This window comes from Suricata suricatta, chromosome 8, assembly GCF_006229205.1.
Source record: "Suricata suricatta isolate VVHF042 chromosome 8, meerkat_22Aug2017_6uvM2_HiC, whole genome shotgun sequence".
In the NCBI taxonomy this organism is placed as follows: domain Eukaryota; kingdom Metazoa; phylum Chordata; class Mammalia; order Carnivora; family Herpestidae; genus Suricata; species Suricata suricatta.
In genome coordinates, this window is record NC_043707.1 from 126,881,388 (window position 1) to 126,909,344 (window position 27,957).

General features: G+C 37.5%; 1 protein-coding gene and 1 long non-coding RNA gene across 7 annotated transcripts in view; one reads left to right on the top strand and one right to left on the bottom strand.

Moving 5' to 3' along the window:
• Nucleotides 1–27,957, top strand: part of EIF4G3 (eukaryotic translation initiation factor 4 gamma 3) — a 151,151-nt gene that overhangs the window by 40,594 nt on the left and 82,600 nt on the right. For all 5 annotated transcript variants that reach the window (XM_029948756.1, XM_029948757.1, XM_029948758.1 and 2 more), the window contains one exon: nt 4,402–5,241. In XM_029948756.1, the coding sequence (XP_029804616.1) occupies nt 4,402–5,241 (840 nt within the window). The remainder of the gene's footprint in view (nt 1–4,401; nt 5,242–27,957) is intronic.
• On the bottom strand, nt 3,348–27,450 carry LOC115299394. 2 transcript variants are annotated; one of them, XR_003912162.1, is made up of 7 exons: nt 27,362–27,450; nt 23,060–23,141; nt 16,021–16,144; nt 10,597–10,703; nt 10,041–10,204; nt 5,966–6,485; nt 3,348–3,534 (listed from the first exon to the last, which is right to left on the bottom strand). It is a non-coding gene; the product is annotated as an uncharacterized LOC115299394 (long non-coding RNA). The 2 variants fall into 2 exon arrangements; XR_003912163.1 differs by lacking the exon at nt 27,362–27,450 and adding an exon at nt 24,444–24,495.

The following is a 27,957-nucleotide window of genomic DNA, read 5'->3' on the forward strand; positions in this document are numbered from 1 at the left end:
ACATTTCAGATTGATGTTTGATATAAATGTGAGTGGATTAGAAATGTTTTAACTTACCTTCATGGAAAGAGAAACTTGAATTTTAAGTCTATTTTGTAGTACTGTTGCCATCTCCTTATTACCAATTATTTTCCAGAATTCTTCCATTTCTAATTGTACCCATAGCTTGCCAATATATAGAGTAGTTTGCAGAGTAATTTTTAAACCAAATGTGTGTCATCAAATAACATTAGAAAGGGTGCCCCAATTTTCAGAGAATTTTTTATAACTAACATTTTTTTAATTTTTTCTTAACTGTAGGCTGCTTTTAAAATTAAAGTAGGATGCAAAAATAGGCTGTTTTCAAAGATTGAAAGATCACTTTCAGAAAGAATTGATTTTGCATTCTGCATTCAGTTTGGTTTTTCTCTCAATGAAAATATCATTACTGTGGGTTTACATTGGGTAACAAAATCTCATGTTACCCCAAAGTCTCGGACCAGCTTGATTCACCTAGATACTTTTTCTGTAAACCTTTTTCTTTTTCCTCAATTGGAAAAATATGGGGTTTGGAATCACTTTCAAGTTCCAGCGCTGGCCAGTTACATGATTCTGGACCTGTAACTTAATCTATAAAACACTCCATTTCTCAGTCTGTAAAATAGGAACATAATACTTTCTATCCCAGTGGTGGTTGTAGGAATTGAAGGACACTATGTATATATGGTATTTGACCAAGTTCCTGCTGCTGAGTGCATAGCAAATGTTCAATACCATTATTAAACTTTGGTTTCCTCAGAGGTTTTGATACGAATAGCTGACATGGTTACACGAACACCAAATTGGGACATTTCCAATTTGTTTGGTGCTTTATAAAGATACATGATACAGGGATGGCCTCACCTTGGTTTGTAGAGAGAAAACCATTGAAGGTTGAATGAATTAAAATCATCAGTTGGTGGTGATAATGTATGGACACACTTGAATGATTGTTGTTTGACATTGTTTGAGTAAGTACATGCAGTCCAGTGTATGGAAGATATGATATGAACAGTGTAATACAAATAAAAGTTTTTGTGCCTTAGTCTTAGTTTTAGTGCCTTTTGAAAGCACTTAGTATAAAGTGGATATTCAGTAAATGATATTCTGTTGTAATTCAACCTTTTATACCAATGCAGTTCAATTGGGGCTCTCCTGGAGTTTAAGACAGGACTATTCACTGTCACTTGGGACTGTCCCTGAGCTTGCAGGGTGCTTACCCTTCCTGGTCTCTGCCCATTAAGTAAGTGACAGTGGCAGCTTCTCAGTTACGTGAGGTCATGACAGCCGAAAAGCACCCTTCTAGACAGTTGGTTCCATCACATTCATTGTACAAACTATGGATACCTAGAAGGAGACTTTCCTACGTGCATATGCATATGTTAGTAGTATATATATATTTTTAATTTTTTTAATGTTTATTTATATTTGAGAGAGAACGAAAAGCAGAAAGAGAGGGAGACACAGAATCTGAGGCAGACTCCAGGTTCTGAGCTGTCAGCACAGAGCCCAATGCAGGGCTTGAACCCACAAACTGTGAGATCATGACTTGAGGTGAAGTTGGAAACTTATCCGACTAAGCCACCCAGGTGCCCCTGTATATATTTTAAATTACCAAATTAGGTTTATGTTTTACATACAGTTTTGTGCCCTGCTTCTTAAAAAGCATATTTTTTATTATAAATAACTATCATTACTCTTTTAAAAACCCATTTTATTATGTGTATATATTTTTTTAAATGTTTATTCATTTTGAGAAAGTGAGTGCTCGTGCATGCACCCACAAGCAGAGGAGAGGTGTGTGGGGTGGGGAGAGAATCCCAAGCTCAGTGCAGAGCCCAGAACAGAGCTTGATCTTACAAATCGTGAGGTCATGACCTGAGCCGAAATCAAGAGTCAGACGCTTAACCGACTGAGCCAGCAGCCCTAAAAGCACTCCTAAAAGCCTATTTTAAATGATTGCATAATATACCATTATATGGCTCAGGGTATTATTTGTTTAACAAATTCCTTATGTTAGACATTTAGTCTGTTTATCTCTTTCGTTGCTATTATAATGTTAATATAAATATCCTTAAATATTCCAAACCTTATCTTTGTTCCCTCTTGTATGATTATTTCTTTAAAAAAATTTTTTTAAAGATGGAATTTCTACAGTTTCCTAAAGATGGCCAAATGGCATAAATGTTTTTAATGCAGTACGTTAGATTTCAAACTATCATGGCTCTGTAAAGCATACTCTTAATAATAAAATCCTGAGATAAAATCAGTGTTCTGTATTTACTGTAGTATAGCTTTCAGCTTTCTGTATTGAAACCTGAATGAATTAAAGTTTTACTTCAGAATGGGGAACTCCCAAAATAAATACTAATTTTGTTTCTAATTTTCTTCATTTTTTCATTAAAAATTTTTTTTCAATCTTTTTGAGAGAAAGAGAGAGACTGAGTGTAAACGGAAGAGTTGCAGGGAGAGAGGGAGACACAGAATCTGAAGCAGGCTTCAGGCTCTGAGCCGTCAGCACAGAACCCAGTGCAGGGCTTGAACTCCCAAACCGTGAGTTCATAACCCGAGCCAAAGTCAGATGCAAAAAAAAAAAAAAAAGTCAGATGCTTAACCAACTGAGCCAACCAAGCGTCCCATCTAATTTTCTTCATTTTAGATATTTCCCAAGAGTATATAGAAATTTTAGCCCTAGTTCTGTTTTTTAGTATCAGAAATCCTGTTTTTCAAAATTAGTAATAGAATTGACATACTCTTACTAAATTATTAATGTGAGAATTATATTTTACTATTTAATTTTCTGCAGCTAGGTTTCATTCAGTGGTCATAAAGGGTGTTATTCTGATGTGCTTTCACAGTGTTATAATTTAATCTGGGTGACCCAGGTAGCAGTTACTTTGTGAGTTGGCAATTATTTTCATGTGATATTTTAATAAATGTGTATTCATTATATGTACTTCACATGTGTGTAATACATATAGCAGACAATTTTTTGGAAATATTTTTTTCTCTTATCCTGACAGCTTAGTCTGAGGGATTTGACAGTGAGAGCCTAATGATCTTATTTCTGCTCTGTAGTAAATAGAGTTCAATTTAAGAATCACTGATCTCTACACCCGTAAATTAAAATGAATTTTAAGGCCAGCAAAAGTAGTTGCAGCGAATAAATTAGCCTTAAAACCTAATGGTCACATTTACCACATGCTTCTGTGATTAACAGCATATTTTCTTTGACAGACATATTTAAGTACAATAATTTACCGTCGGGACTCATTTTCACTGATGGAAAAAAATTTCTGGCAGAGAATGTAAAGTTCATTTCAGTTTAGATGATCTTTTAGTAGCACTTAAAATTTAATAGTACTTAGAATTTTTGTTTGCATTTGAGGAACATACTCCTCAGTGTGTATTTTTATGACAGAGCCTGTTTATCATGCTGCAGAAGCACAAGGCTGGACAGCAGTCTCCGCCTGCTCTGGCTCCATCCTCCCGGCGGTGAATCACCTGTCAGTTTACCTGAAAGTTTAGAATATGGAAATTTTCATGAATTACTGTTTCCTACATATCTCTGGTATCTTTATTGTGATTATCAGTTTATCTCTCCCTCTCTTTCTTGCATCTATATACAGAATCATTTTATATATTCTCAAATATTTCATACATATTATGTTCTTTGTATTGGACTTGATCATCTGAATATCAACTGTGGATTTTCCTTGAAAAATTCATTTTAGAAGACAAAATTTTCATTTTTATATTTCCCTATTATTTCTGGTTATATGTGTTTCTTTCAAAAAATGAAAATTAGCTGAATTTCTAAATGAATTTTTATATTCAGGAACTTGATTTTCCAGACAATAAATTCCATTGATAATAAATGACACCAGGATAGCTTCTATGAAAACATAGTTTTTATACAAGTAATACACGTTTTGTACAAAAATGCAGAAATAATAAAAAACAGCAGTCTATAATAATTTAATCTGCAGTTATTTGTTCTTGAGATGTTTTGCCCCTATACTGTATCCTTGATAGAAAAATTTTCTATAGGGAGCAAGATACGGTAGAAATGAAGGTCTCTACGTTAAAAGAAAGCCCCATCCCCGTTTCCTGAACGGCTTTGCTTGCTTTGATGAACTTTTCCATTGCATTCTTGATATAATTATTTGACTCATTGATTCTTTTACTCTAAACTGTATATTGATGACCACGTAACACTGGGTATAACTAGAAAATATGACTGTTTTTGGAGTGACAGTATAAGTCTAATATTTTGGTGTGACTTCTTTTGCCCATGATTTTCAGTAAGAAATGAAAAGAACTGTCCCAAAATAATACAGTATAATCTCTGATTCTTAAACTCTTTTGTTTTTCCTTCTCCAGAAGAGAAGCCAAAACCAGATCCAGTGTTAAAGTCTCCTTCCCCGGTCCTCAGGCTAGTCTTTAGTGGAGAGAAGAAGGAACAAGCAGGCCAGACCTCGGAGCCCACTGCGGTGGAACCCGTGCCAGAGCTGCCTCTGCCTCCATCACCTACCACTGTCTCTCCACTTGCTCGGAGTACCATTGCTTCCCCCACCTCTGCTGCTCTCAGTAGCCAGCCAGCATTCGCCGCCGCTGCAGATGACAGGTGTGAACTCTCTTCCTCAAAAGAAGATACCGTTCTTGTACCCAACCCCACATCTTGCACAGAGACACCAGACCCGTCACCAACAGATGTGATTGATGAGGATATATGCAAGAAATCTTGTAATGTAGCACCTAATGATATTCCACTGATTTCTAGTACTAACCTAATTAATGAAATGAATGGAGTTAGTGAAAAATTACCAGCCACGGAGAACATTGTGGAAATAGTAAAACAGGAGGTGTTGCCATTGACTCTTGAATTGGAGATTCTTGAAAATGCTCCCGAAGAAGTGAAAGTGGAGTGTGTCCCGGCTCCCATTACCCCTTCCACAGTTCCTTCCTTTTCTCCATCTCCTCCAACTCCTCCAGCTCCTCCTCCTCCCACACCAGCCATTGCGCCTGCTGCTGCCACTAATGTTAGTCTGGCTGGTGTTCCCACTGCAGTCCCGAGGGTCTCAGAAGAGGACGAGAGTGTAAGAACTTGCCTTAGTGAAGATGCAAAAGAGGTTCAGAACAAACTAGAGGTAGAAGCAGATGGGCAAACAGAAGAGGTTGTGGATTCTCAGAACCTGAGTTCAAGGAAGAGCCCCAGCCCAGGTAAGCTATTGTGCCATTAATTATTTTATGCTTGCTGAACATGTTAAAGAAGCTATGTTTGGGTTATTTTTAATTGGCTACTTTCCTGGAGTTCCAGAAACATCAAATGAATGCTGAAAATTCGTAGTCTTGATTTCTTCAATGGTGTGTTTATGTTTTAGTGGAGCCTGCAAAAGAGTCACTCCATTGTCTAAAATGCAAATGAAATTTCAAATATACAAAATGCCTCCAAAGTGTATGTCACTGTGCATGTGTTTTTTGTTTTTAGTTTTTAGTTTTTCTTGCCTCGTTCATATGAATCAGTTCCTCAGTGGTTAATTTTGTAGCGTTGGGGCTGGAAACCACTTAAAATCAGCATACTACCCTATGGTCCCTAATCCTGTCTTCTCAAAATTTTGAAGCCCAATCTGTAAGGAACTCATCTCTTCTTTAATCTTGGAATTAGAAAAATAGCAATCAGAATGTCAAAGTTTATAACTAGTTCTGAAAAATATAAGTGCCCTCTCTGATGAACTTGTAGGGAAGTTTAATGCTCTTCATTTTTTTCCTTTAAAGGTTTCATTTTTCCCTATGATACTAATTTTATCATTATTCTATTATTATAAAAGTATTGTAATCTTCCCAATTCAAAATTACTTATTTTATTAGCATCTCCTAAGATCTTAGGAATTAATCATTGGATTTTTTTAATCATTCGATTGTTTATAATTATAAAACAAATTACCTGAGGCTTATCAACTGAAGGCAGTAGGCCATAATAATTCGGCTTTTGGCAAGTCAGCACAGCTCGTCTGGTGCAGTAGTGCCCCGTGCAGTGTGATTTACTCTCCATATACCTCTCGGGTTAAGTTACACAGTCTGACAAATGAGTGCTCCCCCAGCCGTGGATCTGGAAATGCACTTGGAAGGTTTTAGTCGCCACCATTCTTGGTATTTATGGCCTGCATTGAGCTGTGTAATGGGCAGGGAGACTTAATCAACACCCTGATCCATTTAAGGTGCAGCTCACTCCTTGAGGCGTTTCCCTTATGAAGTGTATGAGAGTCGTGCGGGTCCTTCCAACAGCAGAGTGTCTAGTTCACTGGCGTGGCCGGAGCGCGGGAGCAGACGCTGCGAGGCGGGTGGGACAAGGAGCAGATGTTTGTACGCCACCTCTTCGCTCAGCACGCTGGCCTCCGTTGGCATCGGTGTTCACAGTCATCACTGTTTCGGAAAGTTCTTCCTTGGTGGGGTGATGACCTGGGCTTCATGAAAAAAAAAGGTTTTGATGGGACTACAGGTGAATGCCCCCCAAAGAACACTTATTTGTTGGAGAACAATGATTTGTTTGACCCTGAATTGTTTCCTTTCACTTACCCAACTGTGAGTTGTTATCTCACAGGAGAAGCTACTTGAAGACAAGTGTTTTAAAAACATTAAAACAAATGACATAAAAACAAAATACTCATTGGGGAATAAAAGTCAGAGATCCAAACCATACCTGAAACCTGAACTACATGAAGAAAGGCCACACCAAACTCCTACTTCCACTCATTCCTGACATTGATTTTTCTTTTTTTCTTTAAGCAGTATGTCAGTTAGGTGGCAAGACAGACCTCAGGTATAGGTGGACAGACAAGCAGATTTTAGGGTAATTAATTTTCATATCATGGTTCTCTCCCTCTCTCTCTTTCTCTCTTTTTGAAATGTGAATACTCACTAGCAGCTTGGTAAAAGAATAGTACTTCAGCGGTGAACCAGGAGATAGGTAGAAAACAAAGGACTGTCTTTTTGCAGGATGAGGGGTGAGGGTAGAGGTTGGTTCGGGGAGTAAAGTATCCTGGCATTTCTCTAGTTTGATGATTTTTTTTAACATATAAGTGTATTGTAAAAGGACTAGAAGTACTGTAATATCCTTTGATTTCGTACACTCTTCAGAATTCAAAGTGAGTGAACCTGAAAAACCCATGTAACTCTAGCATTTTAAAAATTATAAAGCTAACAAAAACATTCCTGACCCTCTCATTCCTATACAAATATTTTTAGTGTTATTGCCATAAAAATTAACATTAAAACCTTAAATCATTCTTATAGATACATCCACTTGAAGTTGTCCTGTTCTCAATAGTTAGTGTCTTATTTGCACTTACTCATTTAGTATCTTGTTTATGTTGAGAGATGAGGAAATCATAACAGTTTGATGTGGAAATGAGTCTTCTGTTATTGACTTTTGAGAACAGTTCTTACTGTATCTGCCTAAGGATGAAGCACTTTCAGGCTGGCTTCAAAACCCATTTGCTTTTGACAGGTGTGGTGCATAGAAATACACAGTAGTTGGAATAGAGATACTTGTTCAAATCAGTGACATCAGACATTAGGGATATTGTCCCTTTTATGCTGGAAAACATTTTCTTGCAGCTATTCTAGATCCTATATCTCACTAGGTCAAAACACAGCAATTCTGGATGCTCAGGTGAAGAGTAAGATGAAATGAGAACTGTGTTTATGCTTAGTGTATTCTGCAAAGCCTCAGAGATGGGCCAGACTCCTGATTACTTAGTTTTTACGATACCTCAATCATTAAATATATAGGAATCTGTATTAATTGGATATTTTGTAAAGACTTAGGATTTTCATTAATGGTTTCTTTACCTGTTGGGTAAGAAAAGAAAGCCTCAGGTCTTGTGGTAAAACATTTCCCACTCATCATCCAGTAATTCATTTTTATATAATTTCCAGAATATATGTGCTGTGAAACATGCATATTGTTTGACATGAACTTTTTCATTTTTGAAAATAATAGGGTTTTTTTTTAATTACCCTGTTTGATATAAAACTATTACTTGAAATTCCTTTGGTCAAGGGAGGTTTTTAATCTTCCAATTTATTGTGTCTTCTGGCTCTTGCTCATAGTGCATTGTTTGTTCATATATATTTTAAAATTTTCTTTTTATGAATTCCTCTTCAGTTAAACTTTATTGCATGTACATTGTGGGCAAGTCCTCCCAAAGCTCTTTTGTGTTTGGTTTATTTACCACATGTCTTGAGGAAAGCATTAGCTGGACCTTAATCTGAGTTTAATTTTCTACATCTCCTTTCATATCCCAAGCAAAGTATGAAGGCATTCCCTCTGGATACTATTTTTCAGAATGACAGCAGTCCCTTTCCACCTAGGTGAGACCAGATGTCCTTCCTTGTCAGTTTCTGTGGTGGTTCACTGGTGTCTCTTGTTCTCTTTTATGCTTTTAGCTACCTTTTCACTGAGGCTGTCACTCTGTTGGGCAGAGAGGCTTTTTGTGAGAGTCTCAATTCTAGGTCCTCACTTTGCTGGGCTCCAAGCTCTTCTATCTCTGACATTAATGTTAAAGTGTAAACTCCTTGGTTATAGGGACTTTCATAGCATCCTGCATCCCCAGCAGTCTAGTGGCCACAACTGTAACAGCAGCTGAACATGTTTGTCTGGATTCCAGTGGTTTCCCTTATGGTCTTATAAGCTTAGCTAAGGTTGAGGGATGGTTTCCAGATTCTGTAGGTTTCAAGACAAGAGATTTAGTTTTCAGATGAAGATACATTTGTATGTTTTGGGGAGGTGTTACTAAAATATCCATATAGCTAGTGACATTGCTGTTCTCTTGTTGCTTTGATTGACTTCAGTATAAAAGCAGCATGTTTTAACTCAGGAAAAAATGTTATAATAATCCTTGATTTACTTTCACCTGTAAGAATATTCACTATACTTTTTTTTTAAGTTTATTTCTTTATTCTGAGAGAAAGAGAATCCAAAACAGACTCTGCTCCATTGGCGCAGAGCCCGATGTGGAGCTCGATCCCGCAAAACCGTGAGACCAGGACCTGAGCTAATCCCAAGAATTGGACTCTCAACTGTCTGAGTCACCGAGGTGTTCTTATTCACCGTATTTTAAGAAATAAAACCTAAGTAAGCATAAAACCAGAGAAATAAAAGCCTTAAGATAAACCTTAAGGTTTGGGTGGACTAAACCCAAAAAGATAATGTTTAAAACCATAATCTGAAGGTCAGCACCAAAAATAAGAAATTTGAAATTGATTCTTGCCTTTGCTCAATTTGCACCTTCAGAGAAGTATTAAGAAATATCCCTGGAATACAGTGTCGTGGGAGTCAAAAACAGATCACCAGTGACTAGATGTCCCACAAGCCTAATCCTTCTCTTTAAATCTGTACCCTTATAATTGAATTTCTCACGTTCCTCTAGAGAAATATGTTCGGAAGCCTTATGAACAGGACTTAATGTTCCTGGTTCCGTGTTATCTATCAAATCCAGAGGAGCAATCTTTAAAACAAGGACTTTTGACTCCCCTTTTTAGAGGCTGTGTTTGACTGATCCTTAGGGATATGTAAATTGATTGACTTTCCCCACCTTGACTATAAAAATATTTGAAATAGAGCTGCCTGAAAAGTACATTTCTGCTTTGTGATTCCTCCTTTCTTGTTGCCCTCCACAGTGAAATCTTAAGCATTCCCTGGAAAGTACTGGTACTGGTCAACTTTTATATGCTACAGACTGAGCTCAGACTCCCAGTGGTGGAGCCTACTAACAGACCCAAGTGCCAAGCCTTCTGGCAAGCTGCTTGTACAGTCCCTCATCTTCATGCAGCTTATTACACTTTCCTACTATTTATAGTAGTTCATTTATTTGCAACATGAGTCTCAAAGTTTCGTTCATTAGATACTAACTTAGTCATACATACCCCTGTGAATAGACGTGAATTCTTTTTTAAGAATTTAGCCCACTTTCCCCCAGACTTATTAACTTACTCCCAAAAGAAACCATTGTGCTTACCTGCTTCCAGAGAGGGTAGTTGAGACACTGTTTGGGAATTCTGTTCTCTGTCAGGCAAAAGAGGGCTCTCTCCAGGAAAACTTAATCATGCTAAAAGCTTTTTCTTTTTCCAGCCGATCTTCACTGAGCACACAATTAGTTGTCTTGAGAACTGTTCCTAATATCTTTTTAAAATATATTTTAATGTTTAAATATTTTTAATATATTTTTAAAATTTATTTTTGAGAGACATGGAGAGACAGTGTGAGCAGAGGAGAGTCAGAGAGAGAGGGAGATACAGAATCTAAAGCAGGCTCCAACCCATGAACCGTGAGATCATGACCTGAACTGAAGCCAGACGCTTAACCGATTGAGCCACCCCTGTGACCCATGTTTATATTTATTTTTGAGAGAATGAGAGAGAACTAGTAAGGGAGGGACAGAGAGAGGGTGGACAGAGGATCCAAAGCAGGCTCTGCATGGTGCAGGGCTTGATCTCACGATTCGTGAGATCATGACCTGAGCCAAAGTCGGACGCTTAACTGGACGCTGAGCCACCCAGATGCCCCTCTAATACCTTTGACAAAATATTCCATACTAGTGCAGCAAAAATGTCCAAAATTCATTTTCTTCAATCTGTCTTTTCTCCTTTTATCAGTGCTGTTTTATCAGTACCTGGTAATTCTGTTGCAATCATAATAAAGTCATGTTACTTTTTTTATGTTTACAAAAAGCCTTTTTTCAAGAATTATTCTTAAGATTTAAGTAGTTATTCCTGGGATAAAATTATTCCTAATTTGCCAATACAAAAAATAAGCCACTGAATGGTAAGTTAGGTTTCTCTGCATCATAGGAAGAATTACAACTCAAGCCTTTCCTTACCTAACATTTGTGGGGTTTTTTTCTGACATTCTTTACATATTGCTATAAAGTTCTTTCAACATTTTGGGGATTTAGAAATTTTACATTTATACATGTGACCCAGGTTCACAGGGAGATGTGGAAAATCCCCTGTTTCAGCCACAGATGGTTATTGAGCATCTACTATGAGTCAGTCATTGTTCTGGGCACTGTGGCTTCCTCAGTGAGGAATCCAGAGGTCTCTGCCCTAGCAGTATGCTAGAGAGTTGTTGAGTGTTTTTGTTTTGTTTTGTTTTAAGATTTTATTTATTTTTTAAATTAGAAAAAAAAAATTTTTTTTTGAGAAACAGAGCGTGAACGGGGAGGAGCAGAGAGACAGGGAGATACAGAATCCGAAGCAGCCTCCAGGCTCTGAGCTAGCTGTCAGCACAGAGCCTGATCCGGGGCTCAAACCCACAAATCGTGAGTTCATGACCTGAGTTGAAGTCGGACACTCAGGTGGCTGAGCCACCCAAGCGCCCCTAAGATTTTTATTTTTAAGCAGTCTCTGCACCCATTGTGGGGCTGGAACCCACAACTCTGAGCTCAAGAACTGCATGCTCCACTGACTAAGCCAGCCAGGTTTCCTGCCCCATATTTTAGAGTGTTTTAAGTGATATAAATACAATCAAGCAGGGAAAGGAATGCTGGAGAGGTAGCAGGTTTTAGTATTTCAGTAACATGATCCATGGTGCCTGGGTGGCTCAGTTGATTGAGGATCCAACTGGACTCTTGATTTTGGCTCAGGTCATGATCCCAGGGTCATTATGAGCCCCACATTGCGCTCTACATTGAGCATGGAACCTGCTTAAGATTCTCTCTCTCTTTCTGCGCCCCTCTCCCCTGCTTCAGCTTTTTTTGTCTCTTAAAAATTTTTTTTATAAGTAAAATTATCATAATTGTAGGATTCAAGGAGTACAAGGTTTAAGCAGAGGTGGAGGAGGATTATCTGAGCAATCCTTTTATGAAAATCTCTGGTTTTCCCACCCCCTTTTCTTTCTGAGAAACTTGAGTTAGCTATACCCCATCTTCTCTGTTCATTTCCAGGAGGCAGAGTACTGCTGGGCTAGATTATACCAATGTGAATGTTTCTACAAATTCATGCTCTCTGTCCCCAGGCATTCCTTTTATGACTTACTTGGCTTTTACAAAATCCTGTACTCCGCCCAACTCTCCTCGCCCTCAGCCGATGGCTCTATGTCATTGTTTAGAAGATGGAGTACGTTAAGTCTGCCCTTTTCAACCTTCTGCTGGAGCTACCAACCTGTCTCTGTCCCAACTGTCTTTGGAGTCTGTTAGCTGTCCCTGGTAGTCTCGTGTATTTACTACCTTTCCACAGACTTGTTTCTCTAAGTATGCTGAAGTCCGTGTCATACTATAAATACTTCCTCTGTCCTATATGTCCATTTTGCTGTCACTAAACTTGTTCTTGCTCTTCTTATCCAGGCTTCCCAAGAGGGTCTATCATTTCTACTTCTCTGTTCACTATTCAACTAACATCATCTCCTTTCTGTTCCTAGCATGCTATTTTATGGTATTTTCACCACATGAAACACTACTCCTCTCTCCTTTTTTTCCCTTTAGATTTACTACTTAAAATTTCTTTGCAGTTCACTCCTTTTAGCATTCATTTCTGTGAATTTTGAGAGACACTTAAAGTTATGTAATCACTACCACAGTCAAAATGTAGAACAGTTCCATCACCCAAGAAAATTCCCTCATGTTTGGGTCATGTTCTAATTCTCTTTTATCATTCAATACATTCTTCAGGGTTGAGTTCATCTACTCTGATGGTAGATGACTCCCAGTGGTATATGCAGATAGCTTCCAAATTTTCATCTCCATCCCCAACTTTTCCCGTCTCAGCTTCTGTCTTACATCTCCTGTTGCCTGCCAGATAGCTCCATTTGGAAACCCTAGAGCCATTTCAGATTTAACATATCCATTGTTGAGCTAATAACTGATTCCCTAAACCTGTTCCTTTATCTCTGTTTATGGCACTGACTTGAATTAAACTAGGTCCTAAAGCCACTGTTGATGGACTTCTTCCCTGAGTTACTCTTCTTTCATGTGTAGTCATTTAATGAGGTTCTCTGATTTTATTTGTCTCCTCCTCTCAATTTCCTTCTGTCACTGCCTTAGGACCTCTCGTGTCCCCGGCTCCAGCTTTTTCTCCCTTCAGGTTCATTCTCCACCAAACAGTCATCTCTTTAAAATACAGTGCTCGCCTTACCACTCCTTGTTCATATCTCTGCTTAAGCCCTTGAAGCTGTTGAGTGGCACTGGGGCACATCCACCTTCAAAACTTTCAGCTTCTACTTTTTACAAAAAGATGCTTTTGTTGTTATAGTAGCAGTCTTCTGCGTATATATGCATAGGATCTGAATGTTACTTCTTGTGTGTTTGGTTAATCTCAACACCTGTCAGTAAAGTGTAGCAGTCAAGATGAAGGCTACAGAGTCAGACCCTCCTGCACCTTAGCCATTCCCCTGTCTATCTCTGTGACCCTGGGTGAGTTTCTTAACCCCGTAGTCTGTTTTCTCATACAAAATTTGAGATGATGATAGTGTTTTCTTCATAAAGTTGTAATGAACATAAAATGTAACCTATGTAAAGCACTTAGCACTGTGTCTGACCTGTGATGAACATGGTAAATGTTACTTTTTCAGCTAGTATAAGGAACCAGATGTTGTCTTTGAACTGCACTAATCTTACACAGAATACATGGGTGTCCTTATCTCTGTCCTTAGGAATTATTGTTCCAAAGAAGAGAAATGCAATAAGTTGATGCCATCTCAAAAGTTCTTAAGTAAATCCTGAGCCTTAAATCATAGAAAGTCCCCCCAAATAGTCCCTTGTGTGTGTTTAATTTTGAGTAGAGTCTTTTGTACCCATTCTGTCATTTAATCTCCCAAATGGCCACACACATCTCAAAGTGACATCAGTTGTCAGTTGGAATAGAGGTCTGCTTAGAACAGTGAATTTTAAGGAAAATCTGCACTGTTGAAGACCTTTAGGCATGCATTTAAGTAGAGGTAGTGATACATTATTAACTTCCTATTTGGAAGAGGAGTGGAAAATTAGGAAGAAAGGCAGAGGGGAAAATGAGAATGGGAAAAATATGAATAGGATAGCTCAGAAGTGGAAAGAACCCAAATGTCCATCAAGTGATGAATGGATAAACAAATTGGTATGTGTGTGTATGTATGTGTGTGAGTGATACGGAATATTATTCTGTCATGAAAAGGAATGAAGTACTGCTACAAGCTACAAAATGGATAAACGTTGAAATCATTATGCCAAGTGAAAAAGTCACACAAGACCACATATCATATGATTCCATTTATGTGAAATTTGTCTAGTATTAGCAAATTTTTAGAGAGACAATGTAGATTCATAGTTGCCTAGAATTATGGAAAGTAGGAAGGGAGTACTAATGAGTATAGGGTTTCTTTTGGGGGATGATGAAAATGTCTGAAGTTACATAGTGGGGATGGCCACACAACTCTGTGAATATGCTGTTGCGAGATAATAGAAAATATATATTGGTTCCTATCCCCTGTTTCTGGCACAGAGCTCCTGAAACCCATGTAGTTTACTCAGGGAATAGAGCACTAGGAGCATCTCTTGTTCTAATGTTGGTCTTTTACCTCCATTGATGTCACAGGGCTCCTAAAAGCCTTGTAAATTTCTAAGTGATAGCACTAAGAACATCTTGTTCTACTGAGGTGATTACAGGTGGGCTCCTGGACTGCTCCTGGATGGGGGCTGGCAACCAGAAAGACCCAACTCCTCATTAGAAGTTTGGAATTTTCAGCCACATCTCCATTCTTGTAAGAAAAGAGAGAGGCTGCAAACCACGTTAGTATTTGATCATACTTACGTGAGGAATCCTTCATGAAATCTCAGGGATAGGGGGTTCAGAGAGCTTCCAGGATGGCAAACATATCCACACCAGAAATGAATAATGTGCCCCCCACTTCAGGGACAGAAGCGCCTGCACTGGGGACCCTCCCAGACGTCACGCTATTTATCTCTTCATGTGGCTGTTGATCTGGTCCCTTATCATAACTTTTATTTATTTATTTATTTTTTTAATGTTTATTTATTTTTGAGAAAGAGAGAGAGGCAGAGCGTGAGCAGGGGAGGGGCAGAAGGAGAGGGAGACACAGAATGTGAAGCAGGCTCCAGGCTCTGAGCAGAGAGCATGGAGCCTCATGTGGGGCTTGAACTCATGATCATGAGATCGTGACCTGAGCCGAAGTCGGATGCTTACCTGACTGAGCCACCCAGGCACCCCTGTCATAACTTTTAATAAACTGGTAAATACAAGAAAGTCTCTGAGTTCTGTGAGCTGCTCTTAGAGAAGTTAAACCTGAGGAGAAAAGGGATCATTGGAACCTCCAGTCTATACTGTTGGGGTCACCTGGGCTTTTGACTGGCATCTGAATGAAGTAGGGGTAGGGAGGACAGTCTTCTGGAACTGAGCTCTAACTGTGGGATCTGACACTATTTTCAGGTTGATAATGTTTGAATTGAGTTAAATTGTAGGACACCTGATTGGTGCCACAGAGAATTGCTTGTTATAGGGGGGGAAAACCCCATGTATTTGATGACCAAAAGTGTCAGAAGTAAAGTGTTCTAAGTAGTAAAGGAACCACACAGTAGGAAATAACGGAGTTTTTCCCTACAATGGGAAATGGAAAGACTGGGGTTCTATTACAACTATAAACAACTGAATTGTATACTTCATAAAAAGGCGAATTTTATAGTATGTTAATTATTTCTCAGTAAAGGTATATATTTTTTTAAATGAACAGGAATGAGAGTGGTTACATCAGCAGCTTCTATAGAAGGATCTGTCAGAGGCATCAGCCTAAGAAATCCATGCTAAAAACCCTGAAGCTAGAAGTGAATCAGGTTAGGGGCATTAATAGCATAGAAATTTAGGAAATAGGTTTCAACAAAAACACCATAATTGACAATAGCAGACATGGAGGAGTGTTGGGTACAGTCAAAAACCACATTGTCTTTTGATGTATTTCCTGTCTGAACTATGTATTTTTACTCTATCTTACTATTTTACTAATAGCTGTCTTACCTGGATTTGAGTGTGTGTTCTCAGTGTAGGTGCAGTGAAAGCACCACAGTGAGCCATTCTACGGGCATTCTGTGATGTCACAAATACGGAACCCCTGACTGGGCTATGACAGGAGGGTCAGTATCTGTGGATGAAAACACATAGGGTTACGTGTTTTAGAAGTAATGATTCTGCATTTCTTTAGTTCTTAGTTAGCTTAGTTCTTGTTTATTTTTGCCTAAATCGAGCCCCCCCGGGTAAGGCCTCCCACAGCTTGGCCTTGTTCTTCTGGCTGTCCGTCCTTTTTCTCCATCCAACTATTCAGTCCTCTTTCCTTTCTAGTCCATTTCTGAGACTTACCGTATTGTTCCCTCAACTGTTACAGTTCTCTCTGCTTTGAGATTTCTCTTGGAAACTCTCCAGTAAAGTCTTCCAGAGAAAATAGTTTCTGGATGTATCTGTCCAAGAGTTAAATAGACCGTTGTTTCAAAGGCATAAGTTCCAGACTCTTGGGTTAGCCTTCAAGGCTCTCTGTTGGTCCTCTTCTCTCCCTACTTTTACTTTGTTTTGGCCAGTCCTTCACATCTGTTTGATAGGTGCTCATTACCCCCTGATGGCCTTGATGCTCTCTTCTCAGCCCACTCCGGTTTAAAGAGCCTGCTGAGAATTTAATTTTTTTTAGTATGACTGTCCTCATAAAATTTTCCATTCTGATAATTCCTTCATTCTTAACACCTAAATATAATTCTTTCAGGTCATAATATTTGGAAACCATGTGATCTTACAGAGAGATACACGTGGTCTTAAAGACTGTGAAGTAGATTGCCAGTAGTGGATTTATGCTCATCCAAGTGAATCCATTTTAAAATCTTTAGATTTTAAAGCAGCACATTGATAACTTTTTGCATCATTATCAAAAGAGAAGACTTTTTTTTGCCTTAACTTCAGAATAATTTAAATGCATATTTTCTTTCATGGCTTTTTTTGTTGGCGTTGTTTGTAAAAATAACACATATTCATTAGAGAAAATTCATAAGAGAATTTTGAATTTTGTCTTGGCAAAGAGAAAGAGGACAATGGGTATGTAATAGGTTAACCTATCTGTAGTATACCTATGAGTTAAAACAAAAAGGCTTAACAGTCTAATAGAAGATTGAGTAAATAATAAGAATAAAAAATTCACAGAAGAGAAGAAACAATAGCCAATTAAAAGTAGGAAAAGATGCTTACCCTCATTAGTGAATATGGAAATAACCATTTTATAGCTATAATATTAAGCACCTGTGGGAAGGGAGGAAATACAACACTCCTGTATTTGTGATAAGAGTGTGAATTTCACCTTTCCGGAACTAAATCTGGCAAGAAAAATAGCAAAATATCTTTCAAGGGAAATGGTACAAATGTAGTCTGGAATATTGTGTAGCTAATATAGGAATGAGAACTGCGTGATCATCTGGAGAGATTTTCATAAAATAAATTAAGGGGAAATAACACATTTTGCAAAACTAGTATGACTCCAGTTTTCTATTTAAAATAAACATATCTGATTATGACTGTTTGCGACATAAAGGTGTGGCAGACTGTCTACCAAAGCATGTTAATGTTGTTTATCTCCAGTCACTAGAATTAGCTAGTTGAGGGAGGGGGATATTACCTGTATATTTGTTTCAACTGATACTTCTGACATTTAAAAAAAGAAAATAGATAAAAAGCAACAGATTAGGAAGAAAAACAAGTTCTTGGAGTCCCATTATTTGGATGTACAGTATATATTTCTTTTCATAAATTGACAAATACTACATAAACTATTTCAATATCTTTAAAAACACTGTCATTTTTAAGCACATTTATAATAGATACATGGATATGCTTATGTTTTAATTCTTTTAGAAACCACCTAGACCATTTTAACCCCTTTATTGAGGGGTAATTCACATAAAGTTAACATCTACGTTATTTAATGTTATTTAAAGTATTAACATTAGTTTTGACATTTCCATATATGCTCATGAGACCATTACCACCATCAAGGTAATGAACGTAATTGTCACCCCAAAAAGTTCCCTCATCCCTGCTTATAAATCCCTCTGAGCTGCCCTACCCTCCCTCCATTCCAAAGGCAAACACTGATTTGCTTTCTCTCTCTATAGGTTAGTTTGCATTTTATTAGAATGTTACATAAATGAAGTCAGAAAGCATAAACTTTTGTTTGGCTTCTTTCAGTAGGTTTGTTCTTATTATTGCACATGTTAGTAGTTCATTTTTTAAACAAATTATTGATACATTAGGCACTGGGTGGCTCAATCCATTCAGCATCCTACTTCAGTTCAGGTCATAATCTCACAGTTTGTAAGTTCAAACCCCACACCAGGCTCTCTGCTCTCATCACAGAGATTGGTTCAGATTCTTTCTCCCCATCTGTCTATGCCCCTCTCCCACTCTCTCTCTTTCTCAAATAAACATTTAAAATTAAAAAATAAAATAAAATTATTGGGACGCCTGGGTGGCTCAGTCAGTTGAGTGTCCCAGAATTTAAGGCTATCCTTTCTCTGGTGAATTTTCTTAACACCTTTCCCCAAAATATATTATGTATGTTATGTGTGGGTCTACTTCTGGATTCTCTATTTTTCCACTGATCTCTTTGTCTTTCTTGATGCCAGCACCACACTGCCATGATTTCTGAGGCTTACAGTAATTCTTGTAACCAGATAGTATTAAGTCCTCCAACTTTATTCTTCCTTTTGAAATTGTTTGGGCCATTGTAGGTCTTTTGCTTATCTATGTTAATTTAGGGTTTTTTTTAATGTTTATTTATTTTAGAGAGAGAAAGAGAGAGACAGTGCGAGGGGAAAGGGGCAGAGAGAGGGATATGCAGGCTCCAGGCTCTGAGCTGTCAGCACAGAGTCTGACGCAGGGCTCGAACCCACAAACCGTGAGGTCATGACCTGAGCCGAAGTTGGAATCTTAACCAATTGAACCACCCAGGTGCCCCTCTTAATTTAGTTTTTTTCATTTTTAAGTTTTTAAAATCTAATTTCATATAGTTAACTATGTTAGTTTTAGAATCAGTTTTCTCTACAAATTTTTTCTACAGAAAAGCCTGTTGATTGGGGCCCCTGGTAGAGCTGCAGCTTGATCTCATTCAAACCCCATGTTGGGCATACAGTTTACTTTAAACACACACACACACACACACACACACACACACACACAAAACCTGTTGGAATTTGATTGGGTTTGTGCTGAATCTATAGATAGAATTGACATCTTACAGTATGGAGTCTTCTGACCTATGAACATGGCATATTTTGACATTTGTCTTTTTTAATTCTCTCAGCAGTGTTTGGGAGGTATTTATGTACAAGTGCTTTATAATTTTGTCAAATTTGTATCTTTAGATGCTGTTTTAAATGGTATTTTTCATTTCAATTTTTAATTTTTCATTACTAGTATATGGAATTACAGTAAGAGCTTTTTTCAATCTGTTATATTGCTAGCTTGCTAAAATTCATTTACTAGTTTTATTAGCATTTTTGTAGAGTTTTTTTGTATGTTCTATGTAAGTGCTTATGTTGTTCCTGAACAAAGACCGTTCTACTTCATTCCTTTTTTTTTTTTTTTTTAATATTTATTTTTGAGAGAGGGAGATAGTGTGAGCAGGGGAAGGGCAGAGAGAGAGAAGGAGACATAGAATCCAAAGCAGGCTCCAGGCTCTGATCTGTCAGCACAGAGCCCGACACAGGGCTCAAACTCATGAACTGTGAGAACATGACGTGAGCCTAAGTCGGCTGCTTAACCAACTGTGAGTCACCCAGATACCCAACCTTTTTTTTATACATATAATTTTTTTAAGTTTGTTTGTTTATTTTGAGAGAGATAGAGTGTGTGTGTGTGTGTGTGTGTGTGCGCGCGTGTGTGCGCGCGTGTGTGCGCACACGCAGGCACGAGTGGGGTGACCGAGAGAGAATTCCAAGCAGGCTCCATGCTGACATAGCACAGACCCCAATGTGGGGCTCGAACCCACAAACTGCGAGATCACCACTTGAGCCTAAATCAAGAGTCGGACACTTAACCAACTGAGTTATCCAGGCGCCCCCGTTCTACTTCATTTCTAATTGGATGCACTTTTTTTTTCTTGACATACTGTACTAGTTAGTACCTTCAGTATAATACCAACTGGATATAGTCAAAGTAAATGTTCCTGTTCTTGTTTACATTCTCAGGAAGAAAGCATTCAATCTTTTCATCATTAAGTATGATGTTAGCTGTAAGTTTTGAATTGTCTGGTTGAGGAAGTTTTTATTCTTAATTTTCTCAGAGATTCCTTATTTCAATCAAGAATACAAATTGTGTTTTATCAAGTATTTTTCCTGTGTATCTTGAGACAGTCATGGTTTTCTTTTGTTTGTTAATGACTTGCTTTATATTACTTGATATTTAAATATTAGACTGAATTTTCCTGGGGTCAGGAGTTCAAACCTGACCCTGAGCTTTCTTTAGTAAGCTGGGTATAGAGCTTACTTACTTTAAAAAAGAAAAATTAAAATAGTGGATAAAGTTTGCTTTCCTGAGATAAAATTTGCCTCTGATGGTCTTATTTTTCTTATTATATTGTTGAATATGGTTTGCTAAAATTTAATTTAGCTTTTTGGCATTAAGTTGAGGGATATTAGACTGAAGTTTCTGGTAGTTTTCCTATTTCAGCATCTGAGTAATGCTGACCTCATAGAATGAATTGAGAAGTAGTCCCTCCTCTTTAATTTTCTAGTAAAGTTTGTAGAGAATTGATACTATTTCTTCCTCAAATGACTGGTAGATTCATCTGGTGAAGCCATGAAAAAAATATGACCCATAGTTATTAGAATCAGCATAGTTAGGAAGTACGGTTATAACTGCATTTCACATGTTCAGAAAGTGGTGATATCCATGATATAATTAGAAAAACATAAATGACGGAATCAGTAGACAGAAATTAGCCTGTAGGAAACTTCAATAGCACAATCAACCAGTTGGACTGATTGACCAAAACACTCATCAGATAGCAGATATGTGAGTGCAAATGGCAAATTTACAAGATAGACCATATTGTGGCTTTGTAACAGGTTTTAATAAATTTCAGAAGATTCAGTTCAGAGCAGGTATGTTCTCTGACCACAGTGCAATTAAAATGGAAATCAGTAAGAAAAATATCTCTAGAAAACCCCCCAAATGTTCAGAAACTAACACATTTTTTACCTTTTTTTTTTTTTTTTTAGTGTTTTATTTTTTTTGAGAGAGAGAGAGAGAAAGAGATAGCATGAGCAGGGGAGGGTCAGAGAGGGAGACACAGAATCCAAAGCAGGATCCAGGCTCTGAGCTAGCTGTCAGTACAGAGCCTGACGCGGGGCTCGAACCCATGAACCACGAGATCGTGACCTGAGCCAAAGCCAGAAGCTCAACTGACTGAGCCACCCAGGCGCCCCTATATAACACATTTTTAAATAACCCAAGAGTAAAAGAGGAAATCAAAGGGAAATTATCAGGTATTTTCAACTGAATGGAAATGAAAACCAAATGAGAATTTGTGCTTGAAACCAATTGTCACAAACCACATGGCTGAAAAAAACACAAATTTATTATTTACCTTTTGAGAGGTCAGAAGTTCAAAATACACTTCATTGGACTAAACTTAAGATACAAACAAAAATGTATTTTTTCTGGAAACTCTACTTTTTCCATTTTTTATAAGTCTACCTATATTCCTTGGCTCTGGCTTTTTCTTCATCTTCAAAGCTAGCATGAAATGTCTCTGATTCTCCTGCTTCCCTTCTATTGTACAGACCCTTTTGATCCCATTGAATCCACTAGGTTAATTCAGGATGAGCATCTCCAGAGTCCTGAGATGCCTTAACTTAATCACATTTGCAAAGTCACTTTTGTCATGTAAGGAAACATATTCGCAGGGCTCAGAGATTGGGACGAGGATCTCTTTGGCGGTACATTGTTCTGCTTACCACGCGGCTAAAGTAGTCTTAAGGTGCCAGTTTACACCACTAAATACACATATAAGAGAAAAATGGTCTCAAATTAATGACTTCAGCCTCCATCTGAAGAAACTGTTCAAAGAACAAATTATATAAGATGAATAAAATCTGAAATCCAATGTAAAACTCCCATTCTTGCTGATAACAACATATTGTGTAACTGAGATTTGCAAAGAGAAAAGAACTTAAATGTTCTCAACCCCCGTTCCACATACATATATATGTATAGGTATAGAGAGAGGTACTTACATATATATATAAGGCGATAGATGTGTTAATTAACTACATGGAGGGAGTCTTTCCACAGTGTATGCATATATCAAATCATCATGATGTACACTCTAAATATCTTATAATTTTTTATGTCAGTTATACCTCAGTAAAGCTGAAAAGTTTTTAAAAGAATAAATTAATCTCAAGAGAAATAATAGCAGGAGAAATTTAAAAAAATAGAAAACAAAAAAATCAAATGAAAAAAGTAATTATTGAGAAAGTATTAAAGTATTAACAAGCCAAAAAGAAAAAACGATAGAATAAACCTACAACTTGACTCTTATCTTGATGATGTGTAATGTTAAAGCTGGAAGTACAAAAAATAGTTTTTAAATTTACATGTTTAATTCCAGTTAACATAGAGTGTTACTAGTTTCACGTGTACAATATAGTGCTTCAACATGGAAGTGAAATTTTTTAAATTTCAAATTGTATGTTTTTCGTAGAATTTAAGTCTGGAATCCTCATTTGGTTTTGTGGTTTCAGTGCTAAACCCCAGGCAGACCAGCTTATACTATGTAAATTTATGGGAAGAAGTCATAGACATTTTAACATATAATGGGAAGCATAATCACCAGGCCATCCATACATTTCAAATAATAACCTCTGAGAAGATGCTGGATAAACACTGACAAACTTACTCTCTAGGATTTCTTTTGGTTAACATCTCTCAGTGACCCGTCATTTTTATGTAGTACATTACCATTATTATTTTTTTCTAGTCTATATGAAATCTCCATTGGAAAACAAAAACAAAAACATACCCTTCTCTCAATTTTGTTTTTCTTTGCTCTGCCACAGTTTCTTTGAAAAAATCATCAATTTTTCCTAGATTCTCATAAGGATCTGTGGAAGAAGAAAAAGACAGATTAGAATCCCCAGCCTCAAGAAACTTTAGATTCTATTCTTGAATATGATGTAATCAGAACGAATTAATGCCAACTTATAGAATTTCAAAACCAAGGGGAACAAAAGAGGGGAAAATGTGAAAAAATGATACAGAAGAGATTAGAACTGGGTGTTAAGAGTTGGAATTCTCACCGGAAATTCCATCATGGAACATTCTGCTCTTTGTACTACCCTGTGACCAATGTAAAGAGATCTTTCCCTTACCGGTAGTGACGTGTCTATTCTTAATAAGTCTTTATAGCCTCTTAGTGTTGGGTATCTTCAGTCCAGAGACTCAGACTCATCTTAGATCTTAGAACTAAGGAGTTCATGTTACTTTCCAAACGAGTAGAGAGCTCGAAGGGTGGCTTTTTATAAACCGGGGTCTCCTGTCTGGGTGTTACGTGGCCACAAGATCTTCAACGGATTTGTTAATTTCAGGCACTCCTAAACTGTCTCATTCTTAGTACTGGATTATGGGGAGTGGGGGGGGGGGGATTAAAACCTCCTGCCAAACCAGAAAATGCTATTCACAAATGTAGAAAAGAAAGTAGATAGTTTTATTATTGAATAAGCATTAAGGGGTGAATGAGCATCACAGGCAGCCCCCTGATAAGATTGCAGACCCAAGGAAATCTCACCCTTTCCTAGAGCCAGGCAAATATAATTCAGTACATACATGTTCTCAAGATAATGATGGTTTGTCTTCATGTAGCAGGATTATACCAGCACCATTGCTATTCTAGTTCATCCCAAATTCTCTTGGTAGTTAGGGCATCCATCCCTGTTAGGCAGTTGCCTTTATCGAAAGGAGAAATTAAACTTTGTGTGTGTTTATGATAAGCAGGTAGTTGCCTAGAGAAGGACAAGGAGTCCTCCCCATGAGAACAGGGAGAGAGATGGCTTCCACACTCTTAAGTAAAACTTCCGGAGCTGTAAACTTGCCTAGAGTCTTCTTTAGTATTTAAAAAGATTTATACATATATCAGAGGGACAGAGGAGAGATTTACAAGCATTGTGTAGGCAAGATCTAAGAAAAGGGAAAGTAGAAAAGGTCTTTTTTTGGCACCAGAAAAACTTGAAATTTTATTAACTCTTAGCTGAACTTGGTTACCTACTAGACTAGTGAAGAAATAACTAATAACATAGAAATGATATATAGTAAAGGGAAGCAAGTTCACCAACATGGTGTCTTCAGTAAAAGTCGTTTTCAGATTTATATTGGAAAGCTAGTGGAATATGTTGGGACTAAATATTTACCTCTCATATGTAATCACCTCTTTCACATTCTTATAACCTATGTGGAATGATGATGTATCCACTTATCGGTACAGAAATAGTGTTTTCAAAGAGCTCCATGAGACCTCTCACTTCCGCTGTAGATCAAAAAGCATATACTGATTTCACTCATGTGTGGAATTTAAGAAACAAAACAGATGAACATAGAAGAGAAGTAAACATAAAATCAGAGAAGGAGACAAACTGTAAGAGATTCTGAAGTTTGCTGGCAGCGTGTTGGGTGAGGGGATGGGCTAAATGGGTGATGGGCATTAAGGAGGACACTTGTTGGGATGAGCAGTAGGTGTTATGTGTAAGTGATGAATCAGGAAAATTCTATTCCTGATATCATTAAAACACTGTATGTTAACTAACTTGGATTTACATTTAAAAATATATAAATAAAACAGGGACGCCTGGGTCACTCAGTTAAGTGTCTGACTCTTGATTTCAGAAAATAAAATAAAACAACCAAATTTTAAAAAGCATAAGCAAAATTCTAATATCTTCAGTCAGGTTAACAGTTCTTAAAATTTATTTTAGTAGTATGTTTTTATAAAGAGCAGTCCTAAAATCTAGAACAAAAGACTTTCACTCCAGTCATACAAGATAAAATAAGCTTGAAACAAAGAATAAAAATCAGTTTTAAAAGGTTCACTCTTTTATTTCTTCAAATTTTGTATTGTTATTACAAATACTGAAGAATGGAGAAAAGTTCTCCAATGTTCAAAGATACAGTCTGAGTATTAGCATGAAACTTTTCCTAATTTTTCTCTAGTCTTTAGATAAGGATTTTACGTGGTTATAAATGTAGTATGGATATGAGTTTTTTATTTTGCATTCCTTCTTTTTTAATCTAATCTTTTTAAGTCCTTGACCCAATCTAACTAGCTGAAAGGTAAATCTTTGCTCTGACTTAGTCCTGGTCAGTAGATCGAAACGTAAGCAATTTTTTCCATCTGAAGGTGAACTTCCTATGGACCTATCAGGAATTTTTTCTTTCATCTTACCTTTTTTTTCTTTTTTAAATATAGAACTGTTTTATTTTTAGATTGAGAAACTTATGGTACAACAACATTTTTTATGTTTATTTATTTCGAGAGAGAGAGAAAGCCAGGGAACGAGGCAGAAATAGAGAATCCCAAGCAGGCTCCATGCTGTCAGCACAGAGCCCAATGCAGGGCTCCATCTCCAAACCATGCTCACTGAGCCGCCCAGGTGCCCCTCTTCTTACTTACTGTTGACTAAAGTGACTTAATAAAAATCATATCTAACCCTTTTATAGCTCTTTACTTCATATTATATTTTATTTAACTTCATCTTTCATGATTTACTTGCTTTCAAATTTTCCTTTTTAAATAGCAATCTGTATTTTTTTACCTCCTTAATCAAAATTTAGTAGATTGAAGATACAGGAATTTTGATTAAGTTGATTTGTTTTGACAGTTTCTACAGAAAGATCAAAACTATAAAGCTTTACATTCTTGTTTACAGTTCAGTTAAAACAAATTATAAAACTAAATATACAGTGTACATATACTTGTATCTTTTAAATGCTTGGCAAGCAAATAGGCCAGAGCTTTCACAGTATCTCAGAGATAAGATATTTTTTCTGACATTATATCTGTCTAAATTTTATGAGGGGAGAGCTTGCGACTCTCATGAGTTCAAGCTTGCGACTTGGTGTGGCACCTGTTGCTCTTCTGTAGACCGTCTTACACTTAGTCCTGCGGGACCATGAGCAGAGTCTGAGGTGTGAGTGTTGTGGAAGGACTAAAGGAGAGCACGAATCTGAGATGGTGTCTTCAATGTAATTCTCTTATTCTAGCTAATTCAGTAGTAAGTGTCTTGTTACTCAGAGAATCGATGCCTCGGTCTCTCTCCCTTGCTTCCTCCCTCCCTCTTTCGCCCCGCCTTAGCACAACCAAAGGTCACTGCGCCTCTCTCTCCACCAGTTATGGTACGGGAGGGGTTGTACGTCACAGTCTCCCCAGATAATAGGATGTGGGTGTCTGTGCTCAGGTTTTCAAAGGATTGCAGATCTCCTTCTTAGTGTGTGCTTTCTCTCACTTCCTTTTGTGCCTTTCTTTCTCCTTTAAATCAGAACTTTAAGTAGCCACTTTGAGTGAGTAACAATTTCTGCTGTGTAAGTAGCTCTTTCTTAAAAACCATGCTAAGTGTTTTATGTTGTCCAGGAAAGAAATGTTTGGTTGTTTTTTATGTTTTCGAGTTGTGGGGATGGTTGATAATATTCTTGAAAAATAAAGTTTATCTGAATCTCTGGGTTTTGTTTCTCTAGAGGAAACTACTCATGAGTACATATGTCATACCAAAGAGTCCCTCATAAAGCGGTCTTCTTTTCTGTGACTGGTATTTAGAGCTAAATTTGTGTGTGTGTATGAAATAAAATTAAAAATAAAATGTACGGGGCACTTGGGTGGCTCAATCTGTTAGGCATCCAACTTCAGCTCAGGTCACGATCTCAGAGTTTGTGAGTTTGAATCCCACCTCAGGCTCTCTGCTGACAGTGTGGAGCCTGCTTTGTATCCTTTGACCCTCTCTGTCTTTGCCCCTACCCTGCACGCTTGTTCTCTTTCACTCGCTCTCTCTCCAAAAATAAACATTTAAAAAATAAGAAAAATGAAATGCACGTGTTCCTCAAATTCTGTAACTCTTAAAAACGATTCTGCTGTGTAAGCAGAATTAATCACAAGCATTTTGGAGAGATGCACAAAAAACAGGCTGGTTATATTTACAAGTCCCATTAAAAAGGAAGAGACTACTACATACATATACACCTGAATATACATAGCATAAAACTGTGAGACAATAGCAAATTGTCCATGTTTACACCCATGTTTACCATAATCTTAGTTCCATACTTTGAGAAAATAGTTTACCTTGAGTAGGTCACCAAGGAAGAAGAACAGTGGTCTGATGGTTTTTTGTTCATTATAGTCTCTGAGGGGACGGCTTTTCTATCTAGTTATATCTAGTTATAAAAAATGAGATGTATGTTACAAAGGAGATTTACAGAGTATTTTTTATGATGGTACAGTGATTTTGAGAAGTATGTTAAATGTTTCCTTTTTCTTGTTCCCCAGAGCAGTGTAAACATTCATATTCTACTGTTCTTCTGAAAAAGAGTGGGCGATAGAGAGATTGGTTGGTTTAGTCTTAATGAGTAATGTTATCTTTCTGTAGGGAAACAGGTTAAGCATCCAACTCTTGATTTTGGCTCAGGTTGTGATCTCAAGGTTTGTGAATTCAAGTTGTGCATCAGGCTCTGCCCCATGTCAGGCTCTGCAGTGTCAGTGCTTGGATTGATTTCTCTGTCTCCCTCTCTCTGCCTCTCCCCTGCTCTCTCTCTAGCTTGCTCTCTGTCTCACGCAAAAGTAAGTGGATACACTTCAGGGGAAAAAAAATACATTTCAAAAATCCTTTGTAAGCTTAGTTTCCCATCTAGAACTTCTGATACGTTATAATAATGAGTAAA